Source organism: Tamandua tetradactyla, chromosome 7 (genome assembly GCF_023851605.1).
Source record: "Tamandua tetradactyla isolate mTamTet1 chromosome 7, mTamTet1.pri, whole genome shotgun sequence".
Classification (NCBI taxonomy): Eukaryota; Metazoa; Chordata; class Mammalia; order Pilosa; family Myrmecophagidae; genus Tamandua; species Tamandua tetradactyla.
In genome coordinates, this window is record NC_135333.1 from 58,296,665 (window position 1) to 58,311,584 (window position 14,920).

The window sequence follows — 14,920 nt, forward strand, 5'->3', positions numbered from 1 at the left end:
TCGAAGTAGGTTGGTTATTTCATGAACAATACTTCAGAAATTCTCATTTACTCCAAGCTAATGGCAGTTCTGTTTCTGAAAAAATAAACTTTTAATTTATAGCATGATTTAGAAGGTAAATAGAGAGTTTTCAAACAATTGGTTCAGTGCATAAGACAGATATCAACAATTCTGCCTATGAGAGAGAGCTATGTAAAAAACATTCTTACCAATAGCTACTCCTAAATGGAGCTGCTACTTTTTGTATATTTTCAATAAAGTTATTTACATCTGTAACAAGGATTCCACTATTTTCAAAGACCTCTCTGGAGACAGCAGGCTTATCTGTAAAAGGAAAAAATAATTTCTGTGAAAAAAAAATCACTGGTATACTTTTTTAAAGCAGCAGAATCCCTCATTTTAAAAAAGAAATCTTATATGGAACTCCCTAATACATGTGGTGGTAGGAAGGTGTCTGGTTTAAACTAATAAAAAGATCTGAAGCTTTGGAAGCAGCTGGCTCCACATGGGGGAGAGGTAGTTTTGGGAGGAATACTGAAAACCACTAATAAATGATGACAGTCATTCCTTTAAAACCTTAAAAAGCCTGGGTAAGAGTCCATAAAACATTAAAAATTAGAGATAAGCATAAAATAAGTATTTATAGGAACTGTTTAATTAAAAAAACTGTATTATAAGACTATTAGCTTTACTAGACAAAATATACAAATAATCCGTGCACTACTCCTGCCTTACTTAGGTGGACTGATTTAAAACACCAGGCTAAGTTTACTCATAATTGCCAGTTGTGTAATGGACTCATCTTATGGTATCCAATGAGAAGGGTATTTGTAGAGCTGACCTATTTTGGTGTTAACTGAACAATGAAAACCAAGAAGAGAATTCAGGCTGTGAATATACCTGTTAGGAAGACAGCAAACCTGGCATCAATATACTGAATTTGCAGGTTTATTAAACATTTAAAATTTTCTGCTTTTGTTGAAGATCGGGAATCACACTGGTGATAATGAAGCAATTCAATGATATTTGCACTCTGGCATGATTTCAACATTAAGTTCTTTTTATGTGCAATTGAGTCCGCTCTGGAAAATACATAGAAATGTTAACCAGATTTAGATTGAGTGTAAGCTGATGAGAGTTTATTTTGTACTAAACCTTAATTTTCAATTGCTTTATTCCTTGACTTTTCCTTCAATGAACTTACGTTCTTACTTAGTTTAACCACTTCTATTAATACAATCAAATTCACAGGAGACCCTTCTCTTATTTTCTGGATGTTCTTTTTCAATACGCTTTGGTTCCTAGAAGCCTAGAAATTACTCTCCTGTATATGAGATGCATGACAGAAAGGTAAGAATAAGTTCCAAAATAAACTGATAAAGATAAGTTAATCATTAATACCAATCAGGAAACAAATATCTGTTACACACTCTGACAAGCCCTACAGGAAAAAAAAAGATTGTGATATATACATATTTTTAAGGAGACCAAGACATCTTTGCGAGTCAAACTTGACCTCCCAAAACATTACAACCATACTTATTCCTTTTGTAAGTAGAATTTTTAAATAAATGTCTCATTCCAAGCAAGAGACATCTTAAATGTTTATCTACTACTTGCTACAATGTTGCTTGGCAGTTCTTTCATTAATTTCTAGTGGACCCCTCACAACATGCTATATTATATAGTTTCCTCAAAACCTCTACTCTATGCTTATAATTTTTGGTCAAATCACCACCAACTTCATTAAAATTATGGCAGCAGCCAAAATTTCTTTAATTTGTCACCTAACTTAAAACTGTTACTACTTACCTTTTTCTCCCTCTAAAAGAGGAAGATGAATCCTTAGCTCTTCTTTAACTTTTTAATAGCTTTACCTTTGCTCTTAATTCCATTGCTTATATTCCCTCTCCTGCTTGCTGGAGAAAACCAAACACACATATTCCCACAACCCTAGTGATAATCACTATTAACATCATGATGATGAATTTTCTTTTGTTATTTTTTCCTATCTATACATAAATTTTTTATATGATCAGTATTATACTGTACATAGTTTTAATATACCAGCTTTTATATATTATCTTCCTAACTGTAACAGACTTTTTATGTGATTCTACTTATTGCCTAAGTTTTTGTGGCATTATTTTGTATAAAACTTAAATCTGTAATATCTATACACTCATATGTCTGTGTCTTATATTTGCTTTGAGATGGATTTGAGGTTGATTTTGCAATAATCGATAGCACCCACAGCTATCTTCGTAAAAATCATGGTTTTTAAGATCTAGGCTTTTCTGTTTTAGTTTTGGATAAATTCCCCCAAAGGACATAATGTGTTTTTGATGGCTGTTACATAATGCCAGACTAGTACAGTCAAGGAGCACATTACAATGCTGACTGTACTCTATTTCTCTTTATCCAAAGTCCTACAAATGCTAAATTTAAAAAATTCATACTTATTAATTTTATAGGTATGCTGTGAGACCACAGAGCTTTAATTTTCTTCTCTATTTACTACTGAAACATAAATTTCCTCCTAAAGTGCTGGTTAAGTAATCCCTTTGTGAAATGCTAGTCATACCTTTGACCACTGTCTGCTCCCTTAAATATTCCTTTTTTTACCTTCCCTGACAATGTAATGTCTTAGTTCTATTGTGTTCTTTCTTTCCTCCTTTACTAGTTCCTCCCTTAAGTAAAAACCTTTTTTGAAGTTCCATTCCTAGCCATCTTTCCTTTAAAGATCTCATGTGCTTCTGTAATTTCAGGAACTATCCCTTCTAGGGTCATTTTACTTTGGAGAAAGCAGCATGGTAAAATAAAAAATATTTTATTATCATTTTAGACATAAACACATAGAGTTAAACATGTGAAACCCAGCTTCAAAACTTACCTATTTGACCTTGGTCAAGTTTCTTATCCTCTTTATACTTCAACTTCATTATCAGTAAAGTGGGGATTTACTGTCTACCTCACAGATAGGAAGTTTGAATGAGATGATCAATATAAATAGTCATCATATAACAAATGGATTGTCAAATCTATCTCCAGACTCATTTTTCCATTCTTTCTTTGGCCAATATCACTAAGGACTTGGAGGCACTTCTTTGATATTAAAAAAAAAAATTTTTTTAAAGCACAGTTGTAAATTTTTTTTTCTTTTTTTACATGGGCAAGTACTGGGCAATGAACCTGGGTCTCCAGTATGGCAGGTGAGAATTCTGCCACTGAGCCACCATTGCACTGCCCCACAGCTGTAGATTTTAAGGAGTTTTATATCCTCTTCTATTGTTTAAGGGCAAAAGTGAGTTAAGGATAGATTCTTGTCTCAATTTTCCAACCGTCATTAACTGACAACTTTATGAATGAATATCCCAAACATCCATGTGCCAAGCCCATATTTAAATTTATTTTTTCTACAGTTCACAGTAGTAGAGCCTGTGTATAACTTTGGAAATTTTATGACAGTCCTAAGTTACTACCAGGTTGGAGAAATGCCACTCAAGGTATGTGCCTCTGAGCTATTTACTACGGTTATAACATACACCTTCCTTAGCTGAAAGCCCTGCTAAAAAACAATGCCCCCAAAACAGTCAGCAGGCCTCGGCAGTGTGCCAAGTGATGTAGGTGCTTTATCTTCTGACACAAGCTAACCTTGGTGCAGACTAGCACCTGGAGTAACACTGGTCTAGAGCATAGTGAACATTTTGTAATGAATCATGTTATTTTCTCTGTCTTCTAATAAAAGGAAAGGGGAAGGGGAAAATACACACCATATAAAGGCCATACCATATGCAAAGGCCTTACCTTACATCTTCCTTTAGCTTTTTATTTTCCCTATGGTGAAGCAACCACTTCCATCTTCCATTTCCATTTAGTTTTTCGAGGATTTTGATGATTTCTTTCAGTTGAACTACAGAATAGAATAAGTTTGCAAGAAAAGATGTATTTGAGGGTTGTTTTTTTCATGCAAAGTCCAGTTATATTTTGTAAAAAAAAAAAAAAAAGCCCATCTCTGAGTGTATACCACCATTGCCACTTGTATGAGAGGACAGTAACTCATTCTCACAAGTACATAATGCATTTCAAAGATAACAGCAACCTATGACCCTTCCACTCAATTCCACCTACTCATAAATGTATTCTCATTTGGTTCTAAAGAGACGTCAGAGTTAGGGCAGGTTTTGATTATACATAAAGTGTCTGCCCTATGCTCTAAAATTGTTCTATGCCATTTCAGTGCCCCAAAATACATAAAATATACGTCTGTGTTCAAGCAGATCATCAAGAAAATTTTAGTAACCATTTTTTTTTATATTTCTGTGATATCAACAAGATGGTAGGGGTGATGGCAATAAGACTCTGACTCTTTATATTAAAGAGTTATATATCAAATATAACAATATAATCTCAAATTTATATGAATAGGAGTTTAGGTGCATTACTAAGAGGAAGGTAACTTAGAAAGAGACCAGAAGGTTTGGTAATGAAAATAATCAGTTAAAACAGAAGTGTTTTAGCCAAAGTATGGACTTTGGGAATGAGAATGTAACATAAAACTAAATAAAAAGTATTCAGCCTAGCAAATGGCACAAATTAAGCCCTAGACAGGTGGCAACTGTTATTTTTAGAGGTGATAATCTCTTTTTGATGATCTAATATTTGGGTCATTGGGTGAGAAGAAACTGACTAGATTTCAAAGAAAGATACAGGAAAGGAAAATAAAAGACCAACCTAATGTTAAAGTTTCTAATATTTTGTCATCTGATACCACAAAGCCTCCTGTACGAAAGAGCTCTTGATAGGTGCAATCAAGAACATCTTCGGGGCTGTCTACTCCAGCAAAGATGACACTGGGTAAATGCTTCAGCTTCAGCAAAGAAGGAATCTGTTAAACATAAAATGACCCCCCAGTGAAAACAAGTTCCTTGGGTTATGTTTTCTTAAGTATGTTCCTTTTGTCACTTTTCAACCTAAGGTTCAAGGTTCAGGAAGAACAGCTGAAAATACTTTTTACCTTTGGTTCTGACCATTTTGCCACGCAGAGGAAGAGTAACTCAGTTCATCATCCACTGTTACAAATTTATTAAAATTAGTTAATTAAAAGGAGCTCTCTAAAATTCTCAAAGGTAAGGAATAAAAATAATTTCAGTGAGGTAAGAGCATACGTGAGGTTTTAGGGACCTGTAATTAGCCATGTCACATAAATCCACCCCATCAATCCCTTGTTTCAAGCTTACACATCACAGTCAGTGCTGTCCTATTGAAAATAGCAGGATTATATACCTAGTTTATTTACCTTATAGGTCAATATCATACAAAGGTATAACCTAGAAAACAGGAGGTCCATTTGCAATATAGAATAGATAGGTCTAGGTTTCTAGTTCTAAAATCTATGAATATAATTAGGTGGCACATAAAAGATCAGGTAAGGTGAGGACTCAGTCTACTTTTCAGCTCTTGTTCATATCAGTTTTCAGAGTTAAGAAAAGTTTCACATTAACTGAGGGAGAACTATGAAAAGAGGTAAGATATTGGTAATTTTTCTCATCTGAAATATCAATCTGTACTCTTTGATATTTATCATTAAGAAAACTTGCTTTCAAAGGGAATATTACAAGGACTTGAAATATAATTTACCTTATAAATACCTTTGTAGTAGTATAACATTGTACACCATCTTGATCCTATTCTCTCCTCACTCAAAGATGTATTAGTAAAGTGTTTTACTTTCTTCTCTAAAAGGGCAGTGAAGAGCCTGATAATCACAGAATAATATAAAATGCCTGGAATTCATTTCTTTTTAAGAATGAAATTTCCAAACCTACTTGATGCAGATGTGATGATATATCGTCATTTCTGATGATGACTATCAGTGTATCATTCTCTCTGTGAAAAGCTTGACAGAAATGCTGAGGTTCAATTTCTGTATGGCCTCCTTTCCTCAGAATATTCTGAAAGATTTACAAATAGCCATCACTAAAAAAAAGATACTTGCATGGAACTACAAAAAACAATTCATTAAAAATACAACTTATCCCATTTATTAAATTATACACAAACAAGGTCACATTAATGATAATTTGTCTTATTACTAAAGCTCCCTTTATATGTAAAACCAATAACTCTATCATTAACAATTGGATTTAGAAGTTTATTTCACAGTCAAAGCACTTGATAATCTTTTACGTCCATAAAGTATCAAAGGCTGATTAAAAAAAAAATCAGACTAATATGCATAAATGAGTTACATCTTCTTCAAGATTACCTTAGGGATGCTGGATATTTATTCTAAATTGCCACCTCTAGTCAAAACATTTCTAGAACTATTATTGTACTACCCATAAGACCTATGCAGTCCTTTGACTGTGGAGTTCTGGGCTATTTTGTTCATACACTTGGAATTTCATTGGTATTTTAAAGAACCTTGTAGAGCCTCCTCATCTTACATGGAAAGAGGGACCCAGAGAGACTATCTTATTTACCTAACTAATGTTATTTACATAACTACAAATAACTAATGCTTCCTGACTCACCAGCACAGAAGAATTTTCATCAGGGGTATCTTTCTGATCTTTTAAAAACATTTTAGCTCTTGATAATACTTCATTCTCAAGTTTATTTTATAACGTGTCCATTTCCTCACATGAAGATTTGAGCTTTGCACAAAATTTGTAATTTTCTGTTGTAAATGGTCACTTAAAAAATTTTGTCATGAAACAATACATTTACCACAGAAACAAGCATCTTATGTAGAACTTCTACCATAAATGAAACACAACATTCGTGTGATCTCTTTCTATATGAAAATCACTATCCCCTGTGCTCTGTAAACGATATGAGAACTAAGAATTATTGCTCTTTGCTTTTGTGAAGATGGAAACAAACAAACAAACAAAAATCAAGTATCTTGCTCACCGTGGCAAAACAGGTACATATATAGCCAATGAATTAAGTCAATTCCTGGCTCATTTTAGGATATATCAGGGTATGGTAAATATAAGTAATGAAGATAATTAATTTGAATTCAAGGTGAAAAAGAAGATTGACTTCCAACTTGTTTTTGAAGGCCAATCAATGCTTCATCTTCTCAACTACAATGCTTAACAAAACGGCATGAAAATTGGAACAATGGCAATCAGGAGAATAAAAAATCAAATTTGTCAACCCTTTAAGAATTTTAGAGAACAAAGGATCCTTGGTGGGGAAAAATATCAGTATTACTAAAATTAGATCCCACAAATTTGGGGGAAATTTTTAATAATTTAAAATCATATTTAAGTGACATAAAATAGGAGCCATCTTAGGAGAATAAGTGTTTGTGACTAACAACAACTGACAACTTCAAGATAAGGCCAAAGGCCTGTTATTTGTCATTCTTCCAATCCACTGTACATACTCAAGCGGAAGAGATGGCTCTAAAATGCAAATAAAATGCTATTCTTTCTTTAAAATAGTTTCCAGTGGCTCCCTAATGACCTCAGGATGAAATCTAACTAATTTAGCATGACATATGGCCCCTATTTACATCTCCAGATTCATTTCTTCATATTAAGCTCATATACTACAAACACAATGAACATCCTTCTGTTCCCTCTGAAGCCTTCCCAGTGCCCAATTCACCAGCTTCCACTGTCCCTTGTGCTTTTCTCTACTGCAGCACTCAACACTTTGACCCAAAATTGGTCACTGTCCCTCTGACTAGACTCTCAGCTCTCAAAGGCAAGGTCTGCATTGTCTTGCATCCACAATACTGAGCAGTGTAGCCTGTGATTCCTCTTCCAGAACCTTGTGCATATACCAGCTTAGTATCAGAAAACAAAAATATTAGGGCCAACTAGAAAAACTCTTCTGTAGGTCTTTGATTTCCCCAGAGACCTCTGCAAGGTAAGTGTATCATCATCTGAAGTGGTCTCCTGAGCATCTGTATACAACTATCATCACATTCATCACAAACCTCTTCTGATGTTTAATGATGATTAAACAGAGCTACTTAATAAATCAGCATCTGTGTATTTATCATTTGACAGATTTATGGATTTAACACAGAATTAACAGAACTATTGGTGTTAAGTGGTGCCTGAAGCAAACTGAGTAGAGCATTCAGAACTAAAACATTTGTCTAGTTCTCTACCACTCAGAGTGGTAGAGAGAAATCTGCTCTATTTTATGCTGTGTATCACTTCCTTAGCAAACACTTCGTTGACCTCCCTGACAAGGTCAGTTACCATAAAATGTCAAACCACCCTGCATTCACTACCCTTACCATATTTTTAAGTTTACATTTATTGGTGATTCTTTTATCAGTGTTTTTCTTGTCCCACTAGACTATAATAATAACAAAAAGGCAATGTTTCCCCATCACCAGCACATGCTGGGGATCTTAAAATATGTATTAAAGAAGAAGTGGCACCCCAGTGGCAGTAAAATGACCTAATCCTCAGATCTTGATTTCTAAATGCTATTTCCCACTAAAAACAATCACAGCTCTTAGGAGAAATGGCTGACTCTAAGGCTGGGGAAGGAAATAATACAAGACAGGTCTGTAAGAACACTATGCTAGGTTCATTTCCCAGTGCCTGCCCATGCAAAAAAAGAACACTATGCTACATCAGAAGGTAAGAAAGTACCCAAGCAGTTATGGGGACTTGTCAACAAGACTCAGAACTCAGCTTAAAGGAGTCCCACCCCCATCCCCCAGCTGGATGTGGGACAATTTGAGTATAAAAATAAAATGAAGGAACAGATTATAACCGTTTCAGTAAAACTGCAATTCATGGGTCCATACTGATATAAATAAGCAAATTAATAAATAAATGGGAGAGAAGGGAAAGTCTTTCAACAGAATGCTAATTAATAATTAAAGGATTGATGGAATGAGAATATTGCTAATCGACAGAGTAGTAATTGATTCAGGTAAGAATCAACAATAGATGTTAAATTTTAGCTGTGGAATATGTTTGTGTTTACATCTGAATATACGTATGTCTACACTGGTAACTTTTTGTGAAAATCAGTCACTATATGGAAAAGTTTTATTTTCATTCCTAATTCTGGAACATTATCAAATCTTTAAATATACTACAAATGTCAGATACTATTGCATAACATTAGTATACAGATAAAGACTGAGCTGTGAAATTTAATGTGTGAAGTATAAATACCACCTTATGATTTCTTCTGAAGCCAAGAATGCTAAATTTATTATTACTAAACTAAAATTATAAGTCCAAAATAATATAAACTGTAAGAAAAATCTGGCACTTTACCTTTGTTTTTACAAAGAATGACTTATCTTCTGTTTCAACAAGGTAAAATAGGAAGGTACTTTTACAAGCCTCTTTCATAACACTTTTTAGTTTGACATGCAAATTGGTACACAAGTCTGTAATCATGTCTTCATAGGAGGCTGACCTTCTCGAGAAAGATGAATACATTTCTTGAGATGTAGACTCTCCAGAAGCAACATTTAACTCTTTATCTTGGAAAACCACTTGGTTGCTATTCAGCATCACTTTGTTAAATTCAGCATATTCATTGAGAATAAGAGAAATATCATTCCGAGATTCTTTTAAAGTACTGTTATATTTCAGTTTGTTGAGGTGGAATGACACAATCTGATTTCTTTCAGAATTTGGAAGGTGACTTCTCCCCTGACTGCATGTCTCCTTCCAAAAGGAGGAAGAATTGTTCAAATTGCCAGGTGTATGACTTATCATCTGCTGATTCGCTTGTCTAGGCTCTGAGTGCACAACTGTTACAAGAAGGGGACTTCGGCTCCTAACTGCAGGATGTAGTACTGGCGACTGAGACATCTTTGTCAGAGGGAAAGCTCCAGTAGCTGTTTGCACAGGTGACTCCTTTGGGAAGACATTGGTGGACGAGGCAAAATGCTGGGCTGCTCCAGTCTTTACAATTTGTTTCAGTTTGTGTGCAAAGCGGAGATATTCCAGATCTAAAGTGTTCTGGGTGATATCATCTGCTGCTTGCCAAGTACTTGTCCAAGAGCTAATCAAGCCACATTTTGCAGTGAAACTGGAGTGCTTCCTCAGGCTATGCAAAGTTCTCCTGGTATCTTTGAGCTCTTTAGTTATAGTAAAGTTAGGATAAGTCCTGGTGATACCATGGAGATCTCTGATTTGGATATAATATGGAACACACTTATCTTCTTTCTTTATTCCAGTGGACCAGTTTCTGGGAGGAATGTTTGTTTCCAATCCTGGAACTTTGGCAGAGTAGCCCCGATTTTCACTATTACAATTGTTTAAGCTCATGAAAGTATCATAATCATCTTTTCTAGCATTTTCTCTTATGATGTGACTGTATCTCAAAGTGCAAGAATCTTCCATGTCCAGTTTGGGATTTCTACAATCACCAAAAGAGCCCTGATCAGAGTCTCCGGAAAGAGGTTCATAACGTATGTCAGAATTCATGCTGATATTCATGTCTCTACACAGGGTTTCAGAGTCATCCTCATTTCCAAGCCCCTCATTAGTGCTCTTAATTTCCTCATGCTCCTTTAAGACTCCACAAACAAGAGGGTCAAAAGATTTTGGAACAAAGGAAGCAGAAAGTTTGTTGTCAATATTTTTACTGGTGTCTGCTGTATCTGGATAAGAACTAGCATACGTGGGAAAGAACCCCCCATTCAACAGATCGCTTGTTTCATATGCTGACTTATCTCGCAGTTTGTGTATTTTTTTTTGTTCACTACCTGGAGAAGATGTGATATTAGATTGAGGGCTAACACCTCCTAGAACTATGCTTTCTTCACGTAATTCAGCTTCAATTTCACTGTTCTTCAGCAAACTGGCCATTTTGACTACTGATATTTCCTGTGTTTGAAACCCTGTCTCTATGTTAACTGGTCTTGTATAATGGGTTAATATAGCACTATCTGAGGAAGAATCAAGTTTGGGGATCTCTGAGTACCTGTATACCTGTGTAATATCAGCTCCATCAATGCAGTCAGGGTTCAAAGACTTAACGTGCAAATAATTACCTTGGTTTGTTTTCAAATCACTGCTAAATAAATTTTTCCTGATGCTTTTAGGACTAGTCTGCTGTTTTAATGACATACTGACTATATCACTTGGAGCAGTTGTAGAAAGGAATATGTCACCTAAAGACTTATTTTCAGTCATCTTTCTAGGAGTCTCCAATACAAGATGTTTTAAGCCCAAATTTCTGTTCTCTATACTAGTTGGCTGTAATGGCCTTCCTGATTTTACTCGTTTTGCAAGAGAAGGCATGAAGTCATCACATCTGGCAGCTGAGGAAGGCTGGTTTACTTCTGCATCACAGCACTGCACCTTTTCTGAGAAAGGTAAAACCTCATCATGCTCATTTTGGACAATTTCTTCAGTTAATTTACCAGGAAGAGTTAAATTACTATCTTTTCTTCCTGGATGATTACTTAATATTAGAGGCATTTCAGCAGAGAGCTGTACCCAGGTTAAATTATCCTGTCTCACAGAATAGGCAGGAAGACCAACAAAAGAATTTTCTTTTTCTGTTATGGCTAAATCTATTGACTCAATCTGGGAAAACTTGTTACTTTTCTTGCACTCTGTATCGTGAACTTTTAAACTACCTGGAGACACAGCCTGAGATGGTTGTGTTTCTTCAGTTGGAAACTGAGGGTCAGGACTAGCAGCTGGTGACACTTCTTCAATTAAAGAATTAAAGGGAAAGGCTGAAGTAACATTAACTTCCCCTGCAATCTCAAGGGAGCAATTGTCTTTAGAAACTACTAAAGTAACTGGTTGTAAATCATCACTTTTACTCTCATTTTCTAATGGTTCCTCTGACACTGCAGGATGCACTGATGTATAAGCAGTGGAATTGACTTCCACTTCCCTGTTTTCTATGAAAGTCACTTCTTCTGGCTCAATTATTTCTTCAGCCATATCCTGAAGTTCTGAATTTGATAATAGGGCTTCCTCCAGTTGATCTACTTCATCAACTGGCATTTGTTCTCTGGGACTTGTAGGTGGTGAAATAGTTAGAGTTAGGTCAATGTCCGAATCTTCCTCTGATAACTCTAGGTTGACCTCCTCTCTATTCATGGATAGGTTGGTTTGTTTGGTAAATGCTGAGTTAAATGATTCAGAATTCATATTTTCACTGTTCAGAACAGTCTTGTCATTCTTCCTTAGTACCAAAGAGCTATCTGGAATGCAGTTCAGTGAAAAATTTTTTTCCAAGATGTTAGAGGCTGATGTTGAGATTACCTCTTCAACCTGTGATGGTTCTATAATCTCTTCTGAAGATATGCTAAACAGACCTTGTGTCTGTAGAAAAAAGTCTTGAGAGAGTCTCGTTTCTTCACTGGGTAATGGATAACTAGAATTTTTAACTATTGATACTGCCTCCATTACCATTGTTTTATCAGATGGTGATGATGAATCTAGAAGAGGAATATCTTTCTGTAATGAACATGTATCTTTTGCATGTGTCTCTCCACTTACTGAGGAGGCACAAAGGTACTTAGTGCCTTTCTGTCCTGACACTGTTAGAGACTGCATGTCCCTAAGACCTTGGGCTTGTGCCTTTTCAAATGTGGATATAGGGTGCCTAAGACTTATAGTAGGTGAAGCTTGTTTAATCACTTCCATATTAAAGGCTGTAGGTACATCACTTCTATTTACTACTTCTGTCTGTATTGGTACATAGGCATTCTTTTCAAAAGTGAGAGTAACTGGTTCCAGATTAATCATTACATATCCCATATTGTCACCCTTCCTTTCCAAAGAAGGCTGACAGTCTTTGTTTATGGGGTTGCTATGCTTGATAAGGTCTTGTAAAGCACTTGTTTTTGCTTGCATTCCTGCATGTAAAATATCAACTTTGCTTTCAAGGGTGCTGTACACAGACTTTTGACAAATCACAGACTGACTGCCGTTATCACCATAAGTATTAGTGAATGTAGTTTGTCGGTTAGCATCATTATGAGAAGTCACTCTTGTGTTATCAAGTTGCTGAAAGGTTCTATCTTCACCAGGAACAGAAGGTCCATTAGTTTGGGTAATTTCAACACTAGAAAGCACAACATGAGAAGTCTTTAGTTTATCTGATGATTCTTGTTCAGCTTTTTTACCATTTACCTGAAATGACAAAAATAAAAAACAAAGAAAAAAAACAGTGAAACAAATTATTATTCTTTTTAAACAATTACATATGAAGAACAGAAACGACAAAGATCAATTTTGGTTCTTCTACATATTCTGAATCTATGAAAATACCACAGATAAAGTAAATCCCTCTTTTTTTTTTTAATCCCTCTTTTTTGATAGGCTTAAAATATCCCCATATTAGGAACTTTTTTCCTTTAAAAATATATACAGACGACAGCTCCAAATTCTGACTGCAGAGCTTTTTTTTAAATAGACTTTCTAGAATAAAAGCAACCAGACCACTGATATTTTCAACAATTGAAAAGGTAGTCTGTTTGTTAAATAGCATGACTTATATCAGAAATTTAGCATTAGAAAAAATACTCAATTAAATTTTAATTATTTAAAAAATAAGACTAAAAGATACTTTTTAAAGCAAAGAATTACTTTAAAAAAAAACAAAACACTAGTTTTCAACTAGACTATTAATACACTATATTCTGAAAGGATCCCATGAGGAAAGAGTAAATTAATTACTATCCCCTGTATTCAGACTACATGATTAAGGCGTTTTCCCAAGAGATCAGGCTCCGCTGTAGTAAACAAAGATCCCTTAACCCTTAGCTATCTTCTTTACTTATAACTGGAGAGTGTATCTTTCCCTTTATAATACCACTTCTACTACAGAGCAACAGAGATTTTATAAATGCAGTTTGCATTAATAACTAAAGGAATGATTTAGACAGTAGCAAGAGTCAGACATCACTAATACCTCTGGACAATTTTGATAACATCATAAACAGGCTTTTTTTTTTTTTAAGTTTCATGCATGACCTTGTCCAGAATATGGTAAAATGGATTGATTTTTACATTTGCCCACACTTCTCCAACTTTTGGAATATTATAGCCACATATTTCCTGCCACATCTTGAGGCATACATGTTGGAAGTTTAGTACCTGTGTTTTAAACCTCTTGTTAAAAACATTTCCAGTCTTAACTAAAGAAAGGAACCAACCTTGGTGATAAATGAAGATGAGACTCAGAGTTTTAAGAGGACATGACTAACCAAACATAAAGCATAACAAAATTCTTGATGACAGGAGTCACTCTGGTAACTTTGCTGTGATCTTTCCAATCATACTGTGGCTGTTAACATTTGGCCACAGTTCTGAATCTCACCCTGGCTGGCTTAGCCTTTTCTTACATCTCCTAACTTGGCAGATGCTGTACCAGTTTCAGGTGTTAGTGGAATGAAGTCTGTGGCAATATTTATATTTGTACTCATGTATACGTTTTTCTAATGTAAAGTATAATGTATCTGAAATAAAGTCTGGTCATGTAAAACTGCTATATTAAGCACATAATTAGAAGCAACGTGCCATTGGTTTATAATATTTATGCTAAAATTATCTTCACAGCCTAGTTTGCCCACTTGTAGAATCCAAGAGAGCAGTAGAGCAAGTGTGCTGGACATGTAGGTTCAGCATCTAAAAAAGAGGATGGGAAAATTTTGCCTGGATATACTGGAAAAACTGTTAGGAATCATTAATTTTAGCACTTCATGTACACATGTCTTTATACTCTATTTCATGTTTGCCAAAAATCATTTATAAAAACAGTATTGATGAATGTTAATTACCTATTATCACAACAAAAAGTACTTTATAAGAAACTAGTATGTACACAGGTGGTAATCGAAATTTGCCTAAGGTATACATATTTTGTTTATCTAGTAATTCTTAACTGGATTTTATGTATCCCTATGAGAATAAGATGAAATTTATGTATACTAGCCTCAGGAAAA

The 14,920-nt window shown here is 34.9% G+C and overlaps 1 protein-coding gene across 10 annotated transcripts in view; it reads right to left on the bottom strand.

Moving 5' to 3' along the window:
• Positions 1-14,920, bottom strand: part of TASOR2 (transcription activation suppressor family member 2) — an 83,697-nt gene that overhangs the window by 902 nt on the left and 67,875 nt on the right. For 7 of the 10 annotated variants that reach the window (XM_077169512.1, XM_077169515.1, XM_077169518.1 and 4 more), the window contains 6 exons: positions 9,270-13,106; positions 5,829-5,954; positions 4,735-4,888; positions 3,808-3,913; positions 901-1,082; positions 210-324 (listed from right to left, as the gene is read on the bottom strand). In XM_077169512.1, the coding sequence (XP_077025627.1) occupies positions 210-324; positions 901-1,082; positions 3,808-3,913; positions 4,735-4,888; positions 5,829-5,954; positions 9,270-13,106 (4,520 nt within the window). Of the gene's footprint in view, positions 1-205; positions 325-900; positions 1,083-3,807; positions 3,914-4,734; positions 4,889-5,017; positions 5,073-5,828; positions 5,955-9,269; positions 13,107-14,920 lie in introns of those variants that run through there. The other 3 variants (XM_077169514.1, XM_077169511.1, XM_077169517.1) reach the window with 2 other exon arrangements.